At 42.1% G+C, this 20,360-nt stretch overlaps 2 protein-coding genes and 1 long non-coding RNA gene across 3 annotated transcripts; 2 read left to right on the top strand and 1 right to left on the bottom strand.

Annotated features, from left to right (window-relative positions):
- Positions 1 to 1,290: 1,290 nt before the first annotated feature.
- On the bottom strand, positions 1,291 to 4,196 carry c14h11orf54 (chromosome 14 C11orf54 homolog). The gene is made up of 8 exons (XM_070843612.1): positions 4,063 to 4,196; positions 3,885 to 3,983; positions 3,118 to 3,191; positions 2,925 to 3,026; positions 2,240 to 2,416; positions 1,848 to 1,997; positions 1,647 to 1,763; positions 1,291 to 1,515 (listed from the first exon to the last, which is right to left on the bottom strand). Exons 1-8 carry the CDS (start codon positions 4,127 to 4,129, stop codon positions 1,342 to 1,344), a joined length of 960 nt encoding a protein of 319 aa, XP_070699713.1. The 5' UTR covers positions 4,130 to 4,196; the 3' UTR covers positions 1,291 to 1,341.
- Positions 4,197 to 5,737: 1,541 nt separating this feature from the next.
- On the top strand, positions 5,738 to 6,753 carry LOC139213570 (uncharacterized). The gene is made up of 3 exons (XR_011585438.1): positions 5,738 to 5,802; positions 6,241 to 6,277; positions 6,355 to 6,753. It is a non-coding gene; the product is annotated as an uncharacterized lncRNA (long non-coding RNA).
- Positions 6,754 to 10,710: 3,957 nt separating this feature from the next.
- aspa (aspartoacylase) lies at positions 10,711 to 19,454 on the top strand. Its single transcript, XM_070844122.1, has 6 exons — positions 10,711 to 11,219; positions 13,185 to 13,380; positions 15,312 to 15,405; positions 15,529 to 15,636; positions 18,000 to 18,109; positions 18,306 to 19,454. Exons 1-6 carry the CDS (start codon positions 10,978 to 10,980, stop codon positions 18,495 to 18,497), a joined length of 942 nt encoding a protein of 313 aa, XP_070700223.1. The 5' UTR covers positions 10,711 to 10,977; the 3' UTR covers positions 18,498 to 19,454.
- The last annotated feature ends 906 nt before the right edge of the window (positions 19,455 to 20,360 follow it).

Here is a 20,360-nt window from a genome sequence, read left to right as displayed (position 1 = left end):
ACATCATCAATGAAGATGAATGAGCCCATCCCAGAAGAAGCCATGCAAGCCCAAGCCATGACATTACCTCCACTGTTTCACAGATGAGCTTGTATGTTTGGGATCATGAGCAGATCCTCTCTTTCTCCAAACTTTAGCCTTTCCATCACTTTGGTAAAGGTTCATCTTTGTCTCATCAGTCCATAAAACCTTGTCCCAGAATTTTTAGGCTTGTCTCTGGACTTTTTGGCAAATTCCAGCTTGGCCTTCCTATACTTCTTCCTAATGAGTGGTTTGCATCTTCTGGTGTGGCCTCTGTACTTTTGTTCATGAAGTCTTCTGCGAACAGTAGACTGTGACACCTTCTCTCCTGCTCTCTGGAGGTTGATGCTGATGTCACCAACAGTTGTTTTAGGGTCTTTCTTTACAGCTCTCACAATGTTTCTGTCATCAACTGCTGCTGTTTTCCTTGGTCTACCCGTTCGACGTCTGTTACTTAGTACACCAGTGGTTTCTTTCTTCTTCAGGACATTCCAAATGGTTGTACTGGCTATGGCCAATGTTTGTGCAATGACTCTGATTGATTTTCCATCTTCTCTCAGCCTCACAATTGCTTGTTTTTCACCCATGGACAGCGCTCTGGTTTTCATGTTGGTCACACCTCTAACTATAAATGCAGTCTGCACAGGCAAAACCCAAATCTGAAACTGAACGTAGACATTCAGCGCTATTTATTGTTTGAATAATCAATGTAATAGGACTCACCAGGGCAACAAAACACACCTGTCAGTCACATGTTCCAATACTTTTGCTCACATGAAAAATGGGTGGGTTCAAACAAAAGGTGCTATCTTCTAAGTTGTGTATCAGATCCAGATGTAAATACCTGGAAATAAAAGCTGAAATGTTGATCTCTTGTCTCATATTCATCTTTTAATGTCAACCCCAAATGTTTTCAGTCTACAGCAAAAATAAAGGAATTGGCCTCACTGTTCCAATACTTTTGGAGGGGAGTGTGTGTGTGTGTGTGTGTGTGTGTGCATATATATATATATATATATATAAATATATATAAATACTATTATAGAGGTAGTGCACATTATTACTGCAATCATGAACAGCCATGAGAATCAAAAACACATTGTTTTTATTACATAAAATGTAGCAATTCTGTTAATAAGAAATGTAGAAGAATTTTATGAAATGTGAATTAAGAGAAAGGAAATGCTAACTAATCATTTTTATTCATTCATTTCGATGTTTGTGGGGTTTTATATTGCACTAAATATAAATCACATACTGTGTGATTAGATTATCAATAGTTGCTGTGCTTCATGATTCATTCATCCATTCATGCATTTTTCAGTCTCGTCCGACTCCGTGGGTCTGTTTGGGCCTGTCGATGCGGTAGACAAACTCTGCAGGCATGAAGTAGCCCAGGTACTCCACGCTGTCAGGGGTGGTGTCTATGTAATAGTGGCCCCCCTCTCCGTGGTGGCTGAAGCAGTGTGTGTGCTCCACGCGCAGGTCCAAACCCTCGAAAAAACAGCACACGAATCAACAGACCCCCTCCAGAGCCGCCTGCTTTACAGATTCACTGCTGATAGACGCTAAAACCATAAACATGTTTTATCTCACGGAGGTGAGAGTGTGTCTGCTTTACTCACAGGGTCTTTGGACAACAGCACTGACTGGCAGATGAGCGGGGCGCTGACCTCAAAGTGCTTGAGCCAGTTGTTGACGTCATCGTTGGTGTTGAGTGGGCAGGCAGAGAACTCTCTTGGCTATCGATGAGGAGAAAATAAATTAATCCATGCAAGTGTCAGTAACTATCAGTCATGCTCCTCTGCATCATGTCCAGTATTTACCATGATGTGGATTTTAGCTTTCCCTTTTTGGATGATGAAGGTGCCTCCCAGAGCCAGGCTTTTATCAGGGTAGTGACCGGCAAGCGTGTTCCTCAAGGCCGTCACCAGGCTGTGGCCCCCCGTTCTCTTCTTGGCCCGCACCTCTAAGACCTGGAGGGGCCCGACAACTCAACATTTACAGCCACTTTCCCTCCGTTAATGTGTATCTTCTCACACGATGAGGTAGTACAAGTGACGGGGTCGAAGTTCACACACAACAACTACTTTAGCAAGGATATTGACTCGCAGATAATTGTGTTTAAGTTCATATTTAACCAGAGATGTTCCGCACCATCGCTCATTCTCTGAGACAAAAAGCTGCAGATCCTGTTTGATCAGATGACACTCATTACCTTTCCAGGCTTCCCCTCACAGGCGTACAGATTGCCCAGCAGTCCAAAATTGCAGTCAGAGAATTTGTCCCTGTATTTTTCTTGCAGACACTGGCCATCGGCTGGATTGATGGAGGAGAAGTAGCTGCAGTTCACTGCAGGCTTCCCCTCCGTTTCAGTCAGAACCAGAGGCATCAGCTGGGGACAAGAGCATTCAGTCCATCAACTTCTGTGTTACAAACTGCAGGTTTACAATGACTGTACGACACTTTACAGTGGAGAAATCCCCTATGAAACTCTCCTCAGTGCATTTCAGTGGATTTCTCCATCATTTAACAGCCAGTAACTCCTGCAAGAATTAAATCTGTTGCTCCACAGCAGACCAGCGTGGCCTTTGCTTACCAGATGTGCAGCTTTCAGTCCAAACTCCAGAAAGCAATCACACGAGCACCCAAAGTTTGTCTTTTGCCGTTTAATATTTACTTTGTAGCCAGACATGCTGATAAAAGATGTTAAAACTTTCTGACATAAGATGTCACTGCTACCAGTTTTTTGATTGATTTTTAACCACTGTTTTGACAAATCGTTGTTTTGCATGTTGAGTGGAGAGTTGCATCCTTCAGGAGGCATCACATATGCAGCTCTAAAGTGCGATAAGTGAAGATACTTCAGTACCTGTGGTGTGACAGAGCTAAAAACGACTTACCTCTGCGTTCATTCCAACAATCCTGGAGGGAGCAGCAGCTGCACCGAGGATGAAGGCTCCTGGGAGCTCCAGCTCCTTTGATACACTGTTCATGTCATATTCCTGAGAGGAGGTGACACAGTAATGTAATAATCCCACTCCCTACAGGACACTGCGCATTATCTCCACTAACACTAACTAACATGAAAATCACCTTGTGCTTCTGAACCACTGGGACCAGGTACGGCACACCACCGACATCGGTGACACGAGGACTTCCGCACAAGCCTATGGTGTGTAGACGCAGAAGACATTAGGAGAGACATGACGCAGGCCGGGCAGCCCTTCGATGTTCCACACAGGCAGATATATATGTACAGTTTGCGAAATCTCAACACACTTCACATAAATCCGTCCCAGCAAAATGCCAGTGTCCCACCGGCAGGTTTCCACAACAGCGACTGGTCAATCTCACAGTCAAATTATCAGTAGCAGGTTGTCTTCCATTCTACTTAATGCTGTAAAGAGCTGTGTTAGCTCTGTTATTGGTTGGTTAGGATGCTTTTGTAAATAATGCAGTCTACTAGTTGGTCCCTGACCCCTTGGTGACATGGCTTGATTTGAGGAAAACCTGAGTAAACACTAGTTTGACTTCATAGCGCCTGTCAGTTTCACCAGAAACTTCACAGCAGTCACTGAAAAGTCGTGTTACCGCACGGTGATGAGTAACATCCATTTTGTACCACATTTTCCAGGAAAACTTAAATTCCAACACCAAACAAATCTTCATTTACAAATAATCCTGGCTATATGATGTGCGTGAAGGGGCTGAATACATGTACATGTAGGGCAGGTATGACAGATTTGATTTTCACACTTCTAATGAGATCTGGCTGCATGTTGTGATGCACTGGTTATTTGACATGTGGAAGCTTTTACACACTCTGGAACATGCATTAAGTGTCATTGATGGACTCTTACCTTTGACGGGAAACAGGAAGGGCTCCTTGGTGAGATCTGGGCACTCCACGACACTCACCTGAACTTCAGCAAAGTTGTCTTCCAGTCCAGCCTGTAATACTGCAAACAGCAATGATGTCGTTATGGGGCAAAGGCGCTTGTGCCACTTTTGGCTGTGTATGAAAGCTGAAGTCCTTACCACCACGCAGCTCCTCTAACCCTGGGGCGTGCAGCTGCACCTTTTCAGTTTTGCTGATATCTGCCATGACTGGACTGGAGGGTATTTAGTTGCAGCAGACTGTTGGCGGTGCAGAAAAGTCGACTGTTGCAGGGAACTTATGGGTGAAGTACAGCCAAAGAGTAAATACCAACAAGATAACTCCCCTGCCAGTGAGTGTTTCTTCGTCTGTTTTGCTCATTGTATTGTAATAAATCAGGTAAGTTTAAATACATATAATACATGTGTGTAAGGTATTATATTAATTAATTTGAATGACCAATCTAAACTACTCACTTCATCTTAAAGGCTGTATTTGTATCAATATGTGTAGAAAATCCAATTATTTCAGTTTATTTCAAATACCTGATTATCTCCATTTCCACCTGCTGGTTTACCTTCATGAATAGGCCTGATATTGAAATATTTTGTTGAAAACATGATTCCGACACGATCTAATTCAAAGTCAACTCCCTAAAGTTACTCAGGAGCCTTCAAGGTCATCTCACGGTGTTCTTCAAGCAGGTGGAGCTTGTTCATCAATTTAAATCAAAAGGTATCAATTCGTCACTTTCGCTGGTTAGTGTTAAAAGTGATTTAAAACAACTCAAATGTATTGTAGAAATCGGGGCAGTCGAAAACGGAAGTATAAACAGATATATCTCTTGTTCCCTTCAGTGACTTCTGCCTCCTCTTCGGTGATCAGATGATCATTCGTCACGTTGATGACGTTTAAACACTTCCTGGTTAACCCTGCGCCGCGTGTGTACGCGGTTTTATTTGTTTTGGTGCCGCCACACCATATTACGGTGAGACATTTAGATGATGTGTAATTGTTCGTCTTTAATCTGGTAGAAACAACTCATCTGGAGCACATTTCTGTTGAATAGTGGTTATTTTCTTGCCACTGAAGACATTTCCTCGCTCATTTCCTTAACATCTTCCTCTAGGTTGCACGATGGCAGCAGCGCGCAGTTCTCTGTCTTTGACTGAGGCTGCGGGTCTTTCGGACGTTGTAGCCACGGAGTCATTCCACATTGCCCTGGACATGTCCCCTCCAGACTACGTGGAGAAAATATCGCGCTTTCTCGAGGCTAACGCGGGCCAGACCACACAGGACAATGCAGACAGGTGAGGATGTCCTCGTGTGTCACAGTGATGATGCAGCTTGTTTCACTAACAGCAGCCTGGAAGTGTCTAAAAGTGTGACTGTCTGTGCAGTGACTCGGGAGACAGCTTGTTCATCACCCAGAAGCCTGTCCCAGAGGCTGTGAGAGCAGGCCCAAGACGTCGCTGCAGCCTGTGGTCAGGCCCCACATCTCCCGGACACCTGGAGGAGAGTGATGGTGACTCTTTGCTGTCTGCCTCCCACAGAGGATCCGGGACTGACAAACAGAGGAAGAGAAAGAAACACAGACTTTCCAAATATAGTTTCCCTTTCCTCTTAGGGAGGAAAGGGAAGCCCAGAAACACTCTGCTGCCTGCCCAGCAGAACACAGGCCTTCATGTAAGGACAACGCGTGCTTTAATACACATACTACTTACTGCTGGCTGACTCAAACAAAAGCTTGCCAATGTTCCTCTGTGCTAAAGTGTTTCATTTTGGCAGTATTCTGCGATGGGAGGCTTCTTTAAGTGTGTCAGAGAGCTGTGGGGCCGCAGTGTGCTGCCATCCTTACCAACAGTCGACATGAAGGGGGAATGCATATCTCCTTTGTCTGAGTAAGTTAGTTTTGAAGGAATAATCACCCTTATTTGAAGTTACATAAAGTTACTGATCTATTGAGAACAATTTTAGACAATCTGGTCTTCATACAATTAAATGGTTTTCTAAGCTGAAACAGTTTAGAAATGTTTAAACATGAACTTTAAACTCATCTCTTTAATTTTTTTTGAAGGCTTTGTGGCCATCAGTCATTTTATTTTATCATTTATTTTATCGTTTTTGTGTTCTTTTTAAGATATTTTACTTCTTCTCGTCTATTTTCATCTACTTTATTGGTTTTATTAATACATTTTCATTTCTTATTAGCATTATTCTCGTGGTGTGTTCGGTTTTGTTTTGTTTGTTTTTTCACATTTGTGCAATTTGTGCTGTCTTATCAGCACTCACCAGCATTTTTGATTCACTGGTTATAAAACACATCTATTCTGTTACAGAGATGAAGAAGAGAAGTCAGAAGACATTAAAATTGTGGTAAGCAGACAGGAATCTTGCATCTCACCTTTGCCTTTTGTTTGTGAACTTGTTACAATCTGTGTGTTATCCTGCAGGAAAGGACATGCTTCTTGGTGCCGTCCAAAGCAAACAGCCAACAGAGCTGGTGCAGCCAGTTACAACAGCAGAGAAGGAGGAAAGCGGGTAATGTCGAGCGAGAAACTTCAGCAGAACGACAGAAGAAGACGCCACCACCTAAAGCGCCCACGTTGAGGGTCGCACAGGAGGCCGCACACACGGAGAGCTCTAATGATGGAGGGTCGCCTTCTCGAGGTCAGGAGGAGACGGAGAGGAAGGACGAACGCGTAATAATTGATGGACGCTTTGTGGCCCAAACGGAAACACTGAGGACAAAAAGACGCCTCCTCTGGGGAAACAGGACAGTTAATTTACAGCAAAAAGCAGAGGGGGAAGAGCTGTGCGACAACAGTGATGCTACAGCATGTGAGCTACAGGGGAGACCGAGGCCGTCCACGCAGAAAGACAGAAAGTCCTCCAGAACTGTAGCAGAGCCTCATACTGACGTCTCCCACACAGATGAACCTGGAGGCCACAATCTCCTCCACAGTGTCCCGGGCCTCCTAAGTGACGCTAATAGCGGTAGTGTTTGCAGTGAAACCACGGTGAAAAAGGAGAAAAAACACAAAGGAGATTATGAAAATGTTGAAGGAGAAAGGGGCCAGAGTCAGGAAGAGCCAGAGGGTCTGCACGCTGCAGCGTCTGCCAACGTGGAGATAAATGAGACTCCCAGCCTGCTTGAGGATAACAGGAGGGAGCATCCGGCACCGCAGACCTGTGACGTGCTGGAGTTTAATGAAAAGAATTGGACGGAGTACTGGGCACAGGATGATGCCATACTGAGACAGGAGGACAGAGACATTCCTTCGCCAAAACAAAGGAAAAAGGTTAGAAAAAAGGATAAATCTGCAGCAGAAAATCTTCGACAGGAAGTGTTTGGAAACCTCAAATCTGATGTCAGAGCAAAGGAGACGGTGTTTTCAGGGAGCTGTGACGTGGTCACTGATGGGAAGGAGAAGAAGAAGAAGACGAAAAAAAAAAGGAAAAGAAGTGATGAGGATGCAGAGCAGTTACAGTCCCGCGCTGAAATTACAGCGGAACAAGAAGAAGAGGAAGCGTGGAGCAGGACTTCAGATTTGCCGCCAGTGTCAACGAGGCAAATGGTAGAATCAGGAAGTTGTTCAGAGAATACTGCAGCTTCTCAAGAGGCTTTACAGCCCGGTCCTGTCAAAAGAAAAAAGCATAAAGAGCCATCCTGTAATGATGGTACTGAGGATGGAGGAGAGGGTGCACATGGGACCTTTTCTAATGGCGCTGTAACCTTGACTAACGACACAGAGGTGTCACTGAAAAAGAAAAAGAAAAAGAAGAAGAAAGCTCTCTCTGAGGGGCTGGATATCTCTCACACTCTTGAAGAAAATGAAATGTTTGAAAATGTAGATGAGCAGAAAACAAAGAAGTGGTCTGAAGAGCAGAATGGTGAACTGGTGACTACAAAGAAGAAGAAGAAGAAGAAAAATAAGGAAAAAGTGAGTGAAACATCTGGCAGGAATACATCCAAAGACAATCTGGCACAAAGCGATGATTCAGTGTCTGTACGGGAAACAAAGAAGAAGAAGGCCTCATCCTTCCTCGTTGCTGATGCAGAGGAAAACGATGTACGGGCGCACGGCGAACAAAACCTTCCTCCGCAGCGCGTGGACACCCATGTCTGGGGCGATCAAATATGCAGCGTCAGGAAAAAGAAAAAGAAGAGGAGGATGTCAGCAGTACAGGACGGAGTGGAAAATGATCACGAGCAGGATTTGGAGGAACCAAACAAAACGTGTCAGAGTGCTTCACCTGAAAGCGCCAGCACAGGGGTGAAAAGGAAGAAAAAATGTGTGGGAAATGAAAGCAAGTCCGTGACCCCCTTGGAGAGACCAGAAGGAGCAGCCGATGAGGGACGTTCTCCAACTGATGAGGCCGCCACGTTGAAGAAAAGGAAGAAGAAGAAGAAAAAGCGTGAAGATGAGCCATGTCATGTGACACAAAAGAGTCCACAGAGCGAAGAGAGCAAACTTTTAAACTTCCCAAAGGGCAAACATGGCCACGGTGCTGAAATATCTCACGGTAGCAGCACTTCTGACCACGTTACCAAGGAAACACTGAACACGGTTGAACACACTCCACCATCGTCACAGACTCCTGCAAATCAGGCATTAAATGATCGGAAGAAAAAAATGACATGCGATGATGATGTCCTGCCTGAGAGGAACTCATTGACCAATTCTGCTGAGTTGGAGCCCCAAGAAGACAAAAAGAAGAAGAAGAAGAAAAGAAAAGAGCAGTCGGCCGTCCCCAGTATCACAGCCGGCAGCCCCGTGTTATCGGAGACTTCTCTCTGTAGGAAGATAAAGAAGCCCAAAACGGGCAAGCGGAGACTTCATAATCCAAGCGAGGACTTCTTAACAGACTGTTAGTATGAATTCACTGACTGGATGAGCTGCAGATTGGCAGACAAAGTGATCGATCAGCTGTCATCTGAGCGCATAAACGTGGTGTTAAAGTTACAGGTGACGTGTGACAGTTGTGAGGTGTGAGGACACTTGTAGCTCAAAACAATAGTGAATACCAACAGGAGATTATTGCAGGGGATTTTGGCCCATTTTTTTAGGGCGCTACCTGCACGTTTAGCTGTGTTGCTCATTCCACGAATGCACAATCCTTACAAGTTGTACCTCATTGTAAAAGTGACTAATCAGGCTTTATATAAAAAGAATATATATATATATGTGTGTGTGTATATATATGTGTGTGTATATATATGTGTGTGTGTGTGTATATATATGTGTGTGTGTGTATATATATATATATGTGTGTGTGTGTGTGTATATATATATATATGTGTGTGTGTGTGTATATATATATATATGTGTGTGTGTGTATATATATGTGTGTGTGTGTGTGTGTATATATATGTGTGTGTGTGTGTGTATATATATGTGTGTGTATATATGTGTGTGTGTGTGTATATATATATATGTGTGTGTGTATATATGTATATATGTGTGTGTGTGTGTATATGTATATATATGTGTGTATATATATGTGTGCATATATATGTATATATGTGTGTGTATATGTATATGTGTGCATATATATGTGTGTGTATATATATGTGTATGTATATATATGTGTGTATATATGTGTATATATATACATATATGTGTGTATATGTGTATATATGTATACATATATATGTATGTATATATATGTGTGTGTATATGTATGTATATATATGTGTATATATGTGTGTATATATATATGTGTGTGTGTGTGTGTGTGTATATATATGTATGTGTGTGTGTGTGTGTGTGTGTGTATATATGTGTATATATGTGTATGTATATATATATGTGTGTGTGTGTGTATATATATATATATATGTGTGTGTGTGTGTGTGTATATATATATATGTATATATGTATATATGTATAAAAAAACTTTATAAAATACAATACCAATTGGTATTATTAAAGGGGAGAAATAATTGACTGAAATAATGTTTCCAAACTTTTTGAGGAGTTTACTTTGCCCAGCATCTGTGTCTTAAGTGGAAATAATACTTTCATTTGATGAGTAAAGGATACTGTAAGGAACTACACACAAATAACGGACTGTATTGTCATAATTGACCAATCAGAATCGAGCGATCAACAAGGCCATGTAATAATTGGAAATAAGTAAAATTCTCATTTATTACCGTATGGGAGGTAATCTGATGTCTTTTAATGCTGTTTGTCTGAAGTCTAATGCAAATGATGTGATAGTCTGACTGTCAGTGTTAATAGGTAATACTGTGCCACTGCTATAGGCCAAATGTTCACTAGAAAGAAGAAACATTCACTGGAATTAAATTTTTATGTCGGTATGTCATTATGTTTTGTGTGTTTTTGATTTATTTGCTTAATATTTTTAGTTTTGCGGATTTCGAGTTCAAAAACTCACCAACTTGTCTGCTCCTATTTATCTGTATCTGCCTCTATGAAGGATACAAATTTAAAAAGGGGATCAATAATGGCATTCAGTAAACTCCATGAATGGAAACAGCTACCATGTTAGTTTATATTATATAATTGCTTTGCTGAAAGCTGGCATTGTGTTTTTCTGTGCCCCTTTTTTCCTGTAATTTACAGGTAACAATTTATTTCAACTGACATTTTGTATTTCTTAAACGTGTCAGTTAGGTTTATTTTGAAGGACATGGCCGGAAGCAGTGTATCCCGTCAAATCCAGCTTAACAAACTACCTGTACGTGCGAAAATATGGAAACATTGTTTTGATTGGGTTTTATTTTGGAAGACATTGACCGGAAACAGCATTGGCTCTCTTCGTGGTTTGACAGCAAGACGTAAACAAAGGGAGGGACCTCGTTAAGTGGAGTTTGGTCAGAAACTCGAGATGTCGTGCACAACTCAGCGCATTTTACGCACGGTGACAGATCACAACAAGCCAGAGGGCACGTTACGTAAGCGCGCAGCCACAGCAGGCATTTAAACAGTGAGACTGCGAAGCTCCAGCTGGAAGAAACTTTCCCTGCGCTCCCGAAGAGCTCTCCCTCCCCCCTCCAGAGACCAGCGCGTCCTCGTCCAGACCCAGCACAGGTCCAGCATCCAGACATGTCTTCTTACAGCAACTGTGCGCGTGTTGGCGAGGTCAGGAGAGTGGCTATTTTCGGGGGGACGCACGGGAACGAGATGTCAGGCGTGACGCTCGTCAACCTGTGGGTGAAGAACAGCGCCGAGATCCAGAGGAAAGGGGTCGAGACCAGACCCTTCATCACCAACCCGAAGGCTGTGGAGAAGTGCACCAGATATGTGGACACGGACCTGAACCGCGCCTTCAGCCCGGAGAACCTCAGGTAAACACGGCGGGGCTGCCACGGTGCGGGGCGGCTGCTGGATGTTGTTGTTGTTGTTGTTGTTGTTGTTCCTGTCTGCTGTCATACATGTTGAATGGAAAACTTTGTCATGGCTCGGACCCACAAAACACATTCAGCTCTGACAACAGAGCCTCATTAGATGTTATTGTTTAGAGCTCGGTCTGATCATTATAAAAAAAATTAAAAAACATGGCACATGTGCATATCTCTACTGTGAAGTGTGACATTGTCTGGAAGCTCTCCAACGCAATTATCCAATATTATTAATGAGGTGTGTTGAAAATATAAGAAATCTGCATCATAGAGCTGAAGCGAATTAAAACCAGCACCGTTTGGACGGATAAACCCGAGTGATTTACGGCGCGTAAGATAACACTCTTTTCTTAACGACATTCCCACAGCAAAAAACAGTCACGTGGATATTTCCATCAAAGTGTTATTATCACAGGTAGTGTGTGTGTGTGTGTGTGTGTGCGTGTGTGTGTTTACCATCGACTATGCCCCCCCCCGGCCCCCTTCTCCTCCCCTCCCTCCATCCCCGGCCCTATGCCAATAACAGCAGAGCAGCCTGCCCCCTCCTCCCGGACTGGAGCTGACTGTCAGCCAGCAGGAAAAACGTGAGCGAAACGTGACGCGAATTTGTTCTTCTTGGTGTGCACCACGGCGGAAAGGGAAGTCTTACGCAAACGCTGGCTCATATATAGTCGGTGTGCACGAACACACACAGCGGCAGCCTATTTACCAGCGTGGTTGGACAACAGCATCTGAGCTCATAAACCATCACGGGGTTCTTATAATGACATTCCCAAGGTTATTATGGTGTGTCAGTGGTGCCCACCGAGGGGGTTGTTATTACAGTTCCTATAGCCTTAATAGGGCTTAGTCTTGGCCTTTTTTTTATCCTGTTTATTTTCCTGTTATGGGAGTAATGTCAACAACAACACTCTTGTCAATAACTGTGTTCAGATTGTTGTTACAGATTTTTGTATGATGCATATGTTGTAATGTTTCTTTATGAAAAATTGGCGAAGTTGCTCTTACTAAAATAAGACTTTGATTGATCTTCAAAGTTCTCCTCAACGCTCCTCAGCTTACAAACCTTTCGGGCCTCTCAAGGAAACATGTAAGAAGATTAAGAGCTCTTGTGTCTTTTTCTTCAGCCTCAACAGACACACAGCTCCGCTCTGGAGATCCACATTATCAGCTGTAGTTCACAATGTGCTTGTGTGCTAATGTCCCGGCAGCCCAGACAATACCAGATATACCAGGAATGGGGTCAAAAGAGCAGATGTGAGGGAGGCGAGACAATATGGACAGCAGAGGTGCTGTTCTGTTGTACTTTGGAGAATGTCCTAGACTGCTGGTTATTTTAAAATGCTTTAAAAGAGCTAAGAGAAAAAAGGGGAAGCTCTCATTCTCTGTTCACAGCACGGTGAGTGTTTGTCCGGGGGCAGGGGGGGGTTTAGTCTGGGGACAAAACAAACCTCTCAAGGATCCCTCAGTGCGGACATGCAAGCCTCGGAGAAAAGTGGATTATATTTCTTCTGAACACTTCCAAAAGGAGGCCAATGTCCTGCTGAATTCAGCTTTTGTATTCCAGTGTAGTATGAATGGTCACCAGGACTTTCTACATTAACAAAGTAGGTGGAATCACATTATCAGGACATCAATAATGTTTTAACATATACACAAATTCTTCCTTTACTTGTTTTTCGGGTCATTTTAAACATACATTTGCTTCCCATCCCTTCGCTTAGTGTGTTCACTTGTACGTTGTTACTCAAGAGATCTTTCCACTGTGGCCAACAGTTAGGTGAAAGTAATACAGGGCGTGGTAGGTCAAACAGTTGTGTAAATGATTACCATGCTTTGTAACTCATTGTTCCTTCAGCGCAATTGTCTGATAAACTGTTCTGTTATGCCATGTGCGTGCGTGCCCTACAGTGCCCCAGGAGGAGATGATCTGCCCTACGAGGTGCAGAGAGCCCAGGAGATCAACAGGATATTTGGACCCAAAGGAAGCCCGGAGGCCTACGATGTCATCTTTGACCTCCACAACACAACGTCCAACATGGGCTGCACTCTGATCCTGGAGAGCTCCAAAGACAACTTCAACCTGCAGATGATGAACTACATCAAGGTGACGCCCTTGAGGAGCAAATATAGATTTTTTTATTTTGATGTTATGGCTCAGCCTGTAACATTAGGCGATCTGAGGAAGTCAGGATCAGTGGTGAAATAAAACACCAGACCCCAGTGAGAAATCTGCCATAAATATGTTTTACGGCACAGTATGCATTATGTTAAGAAGTGTGATTTTCTAAGATTAGCATCTCATTATGTGTAGGGCTGGATGTTTAAAAAGTTATGATACCCTTAAAGTGATACCTTTTCTCCATGCTTGATGAGGTGCACAGTCATGTTACTGGTATACCATGTTTTTCCTGAGACAATCCTTTCACATTTTATGCATTTATTTTCATCAGGCACCACAGGCTGCAGTGCAAGTCAGACTTTTGAATGTTTCGCTGGCATCTCGGCACACTCAACTGCCAACTCTGTCACATACGTACCGCTTGACTTCACCAAGACAGACCGTATGGGGGGTTATAGCTGCTGCGGTAGTGGGCCAATCACACCACCTTTTAAATCAAAATAAGCTTGTGGTGATTGGCTGCATGCAAAACTACACAAATAGTCACTTATTTTCTAGATTTGTGTACAAAAAGGATCAAATGCAGGTGTCATTTTACTGGAGATGTTTCAATACTACTTGATACTGGGTTATTGCAGCTGTTACTTTAACGATTAACAATACTCAGCTCTGATTTTGTGTGCTGAAAAGTCAATGTTTTACTAATAGGCCTCTTTGGAGAGGTTCGGTTAACCTACGTAAATAATATAATCCTCAGTTTACCTTTAAGTGACTAATTCATCCAAACGTTCAACCATCTGTGTAAACCAGAGTGACGCCTGCTGTCTTTGGTCATTATGTGCTCCGAGCCACAAATCATTCATGAGCCGGAGAAGACCCTTTCTTAATTTGTTTCATATAGATGTTCAGTGCAGATAGTATTTCAACCACATTAAGTCAACATAGCATTAGCTTTGGCGCAGTTGAATAATTACTAGAAATAACGAGAAGTGAGAAGCAGATGTCAGGTTACTTTAAGGCAAAAAGACGAGCCTTACTTTGCTGACATTACATTATTATCCTGCTGACCCGTTTGGAGTAAACTGAACCCGGTCTGCTTTCGGCTCTAGTTCTTGCTCTTCAATACTAAACAAAGGTGTGCAGAGAGCAACACTGGGGAGGAAAAAAAGCAGCCAAAACCAACATATTCTTAGTGACTGTAAGCAATGGAGGTCATGAGAAATAGGTTTTTTACTTTTAAGAGACAGAAAATGCCACACAGACACACATAGATAGAAGACAAATTTTTCGGCCCTGTGTAGATAACAAACTGAATTTTGAGATCTCAGACTGATTTATCTAGTGAGTGTGTGCAATCATTGTTTAGTTGAGAACAGGCTTTAACATCAGTAATGATTTTAGTTTCATGGACAGCCGTGCTGTTATCTACAGGCATAATTCAGCAGAAGTATCCTCTGAAATATCCTGTGTTTAGGACCTAATCCTCGTGTGGGGAACTGGGTCACAGTGTTTTCTTTGACGTCTTAAATCCTTGTCTTGGTGGTCATCAAACACGCATTTGGAAGAATAGAAAAGAAAGAGAGTGTGCCACAGGGCTGATTCAGATTCAGAGATCTTTATTAACTTTGGAGGCAAGAATCATGATGGTGTTTGAGCTGAAAATAATCTAGTACCTTTATTGATCACCAGGACACACTACCAACTTAAATCTGATTCATGCACACGGTCATTGTGTTCTTCTGTTTATTGTGTGTCATATTTCTTCCGACGTGAGTTGCTGCAGATTAAATTTTCCATTCAGTCGAGCACAACCATAAAGCAGTCACACACAGTTAAGTCTGCTTGAGACGGTCAGTTAATGTGCACCATGGTAAAGGTGTGTGTCTATCTCCTTTTTTTTTTTTTTGGTTTTGCAGAAAGCCATCGCTCCAGCCAGCTGCCTCGTTCTGCTGAACGAACATCCTCTTTTGAAATATTCCACTTCACGCTCTGTTGCCAAGCACCCTGTAGGTGAGTTTCTCAAGTCCAAGCAGAGGACAGAGGACACTATTCAAGATATTCTCAAGGCGTCCGTTCACTTGGTAAAGAAAAGCTTTACATGTGCGAATGTGTCTTGTGATTGTTTCATTGAAGGCCTGGAAGTGGGTCCTCAGCCTCAAGGTGTCTTGAGGAGTAACATCTTTGAAGCCATGAGGGTAATACTGAAACATGCCCTGGACTTCATCGAAATGTTTAACGAAGGTAAGAGCGTAGCGGACCATAACACATTAAGCATTAACGCATTTACATCACATCCAGCAGCAGATTCAAACATACATGACCACTGAATTAGTTTTTGTTGTTAAAGTTTGCAGTGAAGTATTGAGGAGTGTCTCTAGAATTTTAGCTTTGACTAATATCATGATTCATCATGTGTTATGTCAGAGAAAAATAGGTTGTTTACAGACACTCTGCCTGTTTGTCCGCATCATCCTGACAAGAAACATTTTGTGACAATACGCCCATGGGTGCCTGTCTGATTCATCCAGATGTGCCTACACCCAGATGTCTGAATCTATCTGCATCTGGTTCACCCCGCCTGCGCTCTGCCCCTTCTCCTCCCTGAGGCGCAGAGCAATGTTTAGGTGCAAGGCAGCTTTTCCTTCCCCGTTTTACGTGAACAAGCTGCCTGTGCCAAGTGTGAGTTGCGGTCTGTTGGTTTCCCCCGACTTGCCGGCTGTTGAATGGCCTGCTTGTTGGGAGTTGGTCAGTTTCCATGTCATTAGATTGTGGCTGCCAATGGTGTGGTAATCTTCTGTCGTGGGGCCACACTAGTGCCGATGAATGCTCGGGCATGGTGATGAATCGGTGTTCCTGTGCTTTGAAGCAGAGCAGCATGAAGAAACAACTCGTTTGGCTAAAACAGATTCAATAGTTGCTCCGGCTGAAAATGACTCTGAAGAATAACAATCACATGGAGCGAGTGGAAAAAACTGTTGTGACTCTTGGAACATTTGTCCTTCTTGCTCCGTGCAGCCACTTGCATATCAATACAGCTCAGCAGTCTAACAATTAAAGGAGTTCATTTGAGCACCTACTCACTTAATGTCCAAAACCATTTCCTGTTTAGTTCTGCCGCTTGAATAAGGCCCCTTTGGCACTGCGAGGCACCTTCCAGCTCCTGGTTCAACAATCCTTACCAAAATACTCTAATTGAGCTACATATGATATGAACTATTCTGTATTAGTGGCTGCTGTTTAGCCTTACCAGTCTGTCTCAAGACCTAAACAGCTGATGACGCACAAATATGCACATAGAAGTGGGAGTTAGAAGAGACAGACACAAAAAGATCACACAGCAACAACCTCACAGTTTATTTGAATATGCTTGATTTTTTGGACATTACAATAACATAAAGAATCAGCATCAGTGTCTTTCAATTCTAATCTTATGAAACAAAACAAATACTGCTCTAGTATTTCTTGATATATACACGATACATGTAGTATGTATTGTTACTGGGTTTTTTTTCACTTAATAATTCATTTTTATAGGTTTAAGATGGAGATATTGGTCGGTCTTGCTCTGAAACATTTCAACAACTACTGGACTTTAATGGTTCCAATAGGATGAATCCATTCCTATTCCTTTACCATCACTCATCAATCAGTTTACATTTATTTGATGTTTTGGTTTATGACTAAATAATATCTGATGCTTGCTCATGTGGGGATACTTGGATCCTTAATTTCGAATTCTCTCTTTGTTCTCTTTCTTAATTACAGAGTTTGGTCTAGACCTGCTCTTTAGGGGAAACATGTTGAGATAACAATTCTAATGAATTGGCACTATATAAATAAAGATTGATTGATTGATTGATTACATACACGCCCATTCTTAGCTCTACTTTGTGTTCAGTACTAATAAGCAACTTTCTTAGCATCAGCGTGTTAGCATTCGTTATCATTGTGAGTATGTTCGTACAGCCTCGCAGGGCTTGACTATCTGAGTAAACGTCTTATAAGCCTGTAGAAAATGACTCTGTTCAGAAGTTAGATATTCAGCCTTCTAACTCAGGTCTTGATTGGCAAAGATTTGTTAGAACATACTTCTCTGTTGCGTTATCCCAACCACCAATTCACACACTTCAAATTCATACACAGTATGTGTTTCTCTATTTGTAGACTACATTTAACAAGGTGTCACTTATATACTGTCTGGTATTGACCAGCAATATTGCTTTAATGAAGGGAGGTTTTTATTCAGACCTTTTCAGTCTGGCCTGCTCTTACATAATGATCCGCTGATCATTGAGAAAAGCGTATTCTTTGGCGGGATCATTTGGAGCTGAAAATCATCCCACTCCATCTCTATGGCCGACTGCTCATTTGCCTTGCTTGATATTTCTCTTCCAGCATTCCTATTTTTGTCTTTCTCTTCTATTCGTAGATCGTTTTATTCTCTTCTTTGTCCCACTGTTCCTTTTCTTTCATTCACTCCGAGACATTCTTTATGGGAGGGATTGTAGCTCATTTCTGTTTATTCTTCATGTCTTCATTTACTTCTCTTGTTGTTAGAATAATATGAAATGGTGGTGTGTCTTTGTCTTCTATGCGTTGTTCAGGCATGGAGTTCCCTCCTTGCACAGTAGAAGTTTTCCGGGTCTTGGAGAGGATCGATTACCCCAGAGATGCCAATGGAAACATCATTGCCATGGTGCACCCCAATCTGCAGGTAAGAGTTAGAATAGTCTGATTATTGTCTTCAGTCTGTAGTCTATATGTATATATGACCTGTCGAACCTGTAAACATGAGTTATTATGAAAGAGGAAATGAGACAGCGTTGGTTGATGTGGGAATATATTATTTTAGTGTGAGCAACATACTCAAGTTACTCTCCCTGTGGTTAACGCTTTGGTTGTTGTTTCAGGACTGTGACTGGGAACCGCTGAACCCCGGTGACCCTATGTTCCAAACATTTGATGGGAAGACCATCCGGTACCAAGGCTCAGGCACCGTCTATCCCACTTTTATTAATGAGGCAGCCTATTATGAAAAACAACAGGCATTTGTAACCACCAGGCGAGAAACCTTGGTCGCAAGTGCCACCAGAAAAGCATGAAAACTGGCTTGCGGGGCTAACGGCGGTCATGAATATGTGTTAGCCACAGCCGCAGTCGATGTATAGATTTTGCACTTTGTTCTGTCAGTAAATAGGGACATCCCTCACATAATGACTAGACCATCTTTTACACACTGATTTAGTTTTCTATGCGTTTACTATCAGAAAATCTATTAACTATGCAAAGAACATTTGTGGAAGCTTTGCAAAAAGTCACTGTGAAAGTCTGATATGAATACTGGTATATTGCTGTGGTAAGTATTTACACTTTAAGACACTGCTGGTATTTTTAAGATATATTTACATCAAATTATCTAAGTTTTTATAATATTAAAGGCCAGGCCTAATCATTGATGGCTCATGAATCATTATACAACACTCCTACTACTGCTCAGGACAGCCATTGAGGATCATAACCTGCAACTTTTGACCCAAAACTGTAGCTGTTGTCCTCTTCTGAAAATATATTTGTTACATCTTTGGGAGGGTGCTTGTGGCCTTTGATTCTACCTACCTGTAACTCCAGTGGTTGCATCTGTGGTGCTGTCCCATCATTGCCTTAACAGAGATTTCAAAGAAAATTGCACAACAAATTTGGGGTGGAATTTGTAGATTATATGTGTTGGATAACAAAATATTATTTTGATAAGAAACAGTATGTCTCCTGTTCCTCTATACAAGTGGCATGCAGTTTGAAATATGTTTTATAATAATATATTTGTGTCTATTTTGATATACCTGTACTGTATGTTTGGTTTTAAGTGAAGTATAAGGACTCGTTGAATCATGGGAGGCATATGTACTTTCTAATATTTTTACGTCTCTGTCGTCTCAAAGTGTTTCATTGTGGTCTTTCCATGCAGCAATATTTTTGGTAGCGCCATTTATATAATTAGTAAAGAGTACTGTCCTTGAAGTCCTGTGGAAATGATCCATTCAATAAATGTAGTACTATGATATACTGTGAATTTTTTATTGTTTGTAGCACCCTATATCCTGTGCTTTGACTGCTCGTGCCTGTTTTGCCATGTAGGGTAGCACATGCACACACAAGAGGGCGCCACATAACCACCGATTGAAGTCCTCCCCATGATGCACTCTGCTGCCGCACAGAACATACTGGAGTAGCCAGTTCCTGATCGTCAGAGCTGAACATTTGGCTCCATAGCACATCAATACATTGCAGCTGGCATGCAGTCAGCAGTAAATATTTTATTACTTTGCTAATCCTACAACAACGATCATATAGTCAAATATACCACTCCCATTTAAGTGTTGACTGTGTTGACTAACTTTTTTTTTGAGCAAATAGGGAGTGCAGGTCATTTGGGAGTATTTAGAAGACATTTGGAGTATTGTAAATCCTAACCAAGAATCTGTATCTAGTTTGTGTCATTTCTAACAAGTGCTCCATGTCATCTCTCACACAGAACACACCACTGACACTGCATTATAACACAGCACCACACAATATGCTGTCACGGTGTATACACTGTATTCACTATGTTGCAGATAACATGTTCAGAGACAGATGTGTTTATAGAGTGTACAGCAAATGCTATATTTGCAGCATAACTAGAGATTTGGTTCATGTATTTCATCCTGCTATTGTTTTCCTCACATTATTAACCAAAGAGAATTCAATTCCAGGACATCTAGAGTTGAATGGCAAATATCATGGTGCGGGTATCATATAATCTGTGAATATAACAATAAGGTTACCATACACATTGACCAGAATACAATATATCATTATATGCCTTATATGTGCTTTTGCCTTATAATGCACCTTTGATTCATGCAGTACATGTACACTATATGGACAAAAAATTTGGACATCTGCCTTTCAATTCAATTTATTTG

This window comes from Pempheris klunzingeri, chromosome 14 (assembly GCF_042242105.1).
Source record: "Pempheris klunzingeri isolate RE-2024b chromosome 14, fPemKlu1.hap1, whole genome shotgun sequence".
NCBI lineage: Eukaryota > Metazoa > Chordata > Actinopteri > Acropomatiformes > Pempheridae > Pempheris > Pempheris klunzingeri.
Note: the sequence above shows the minus strand (reverse complement) of the source record. Positions and strands in the feature narration are given on the sequence as shown.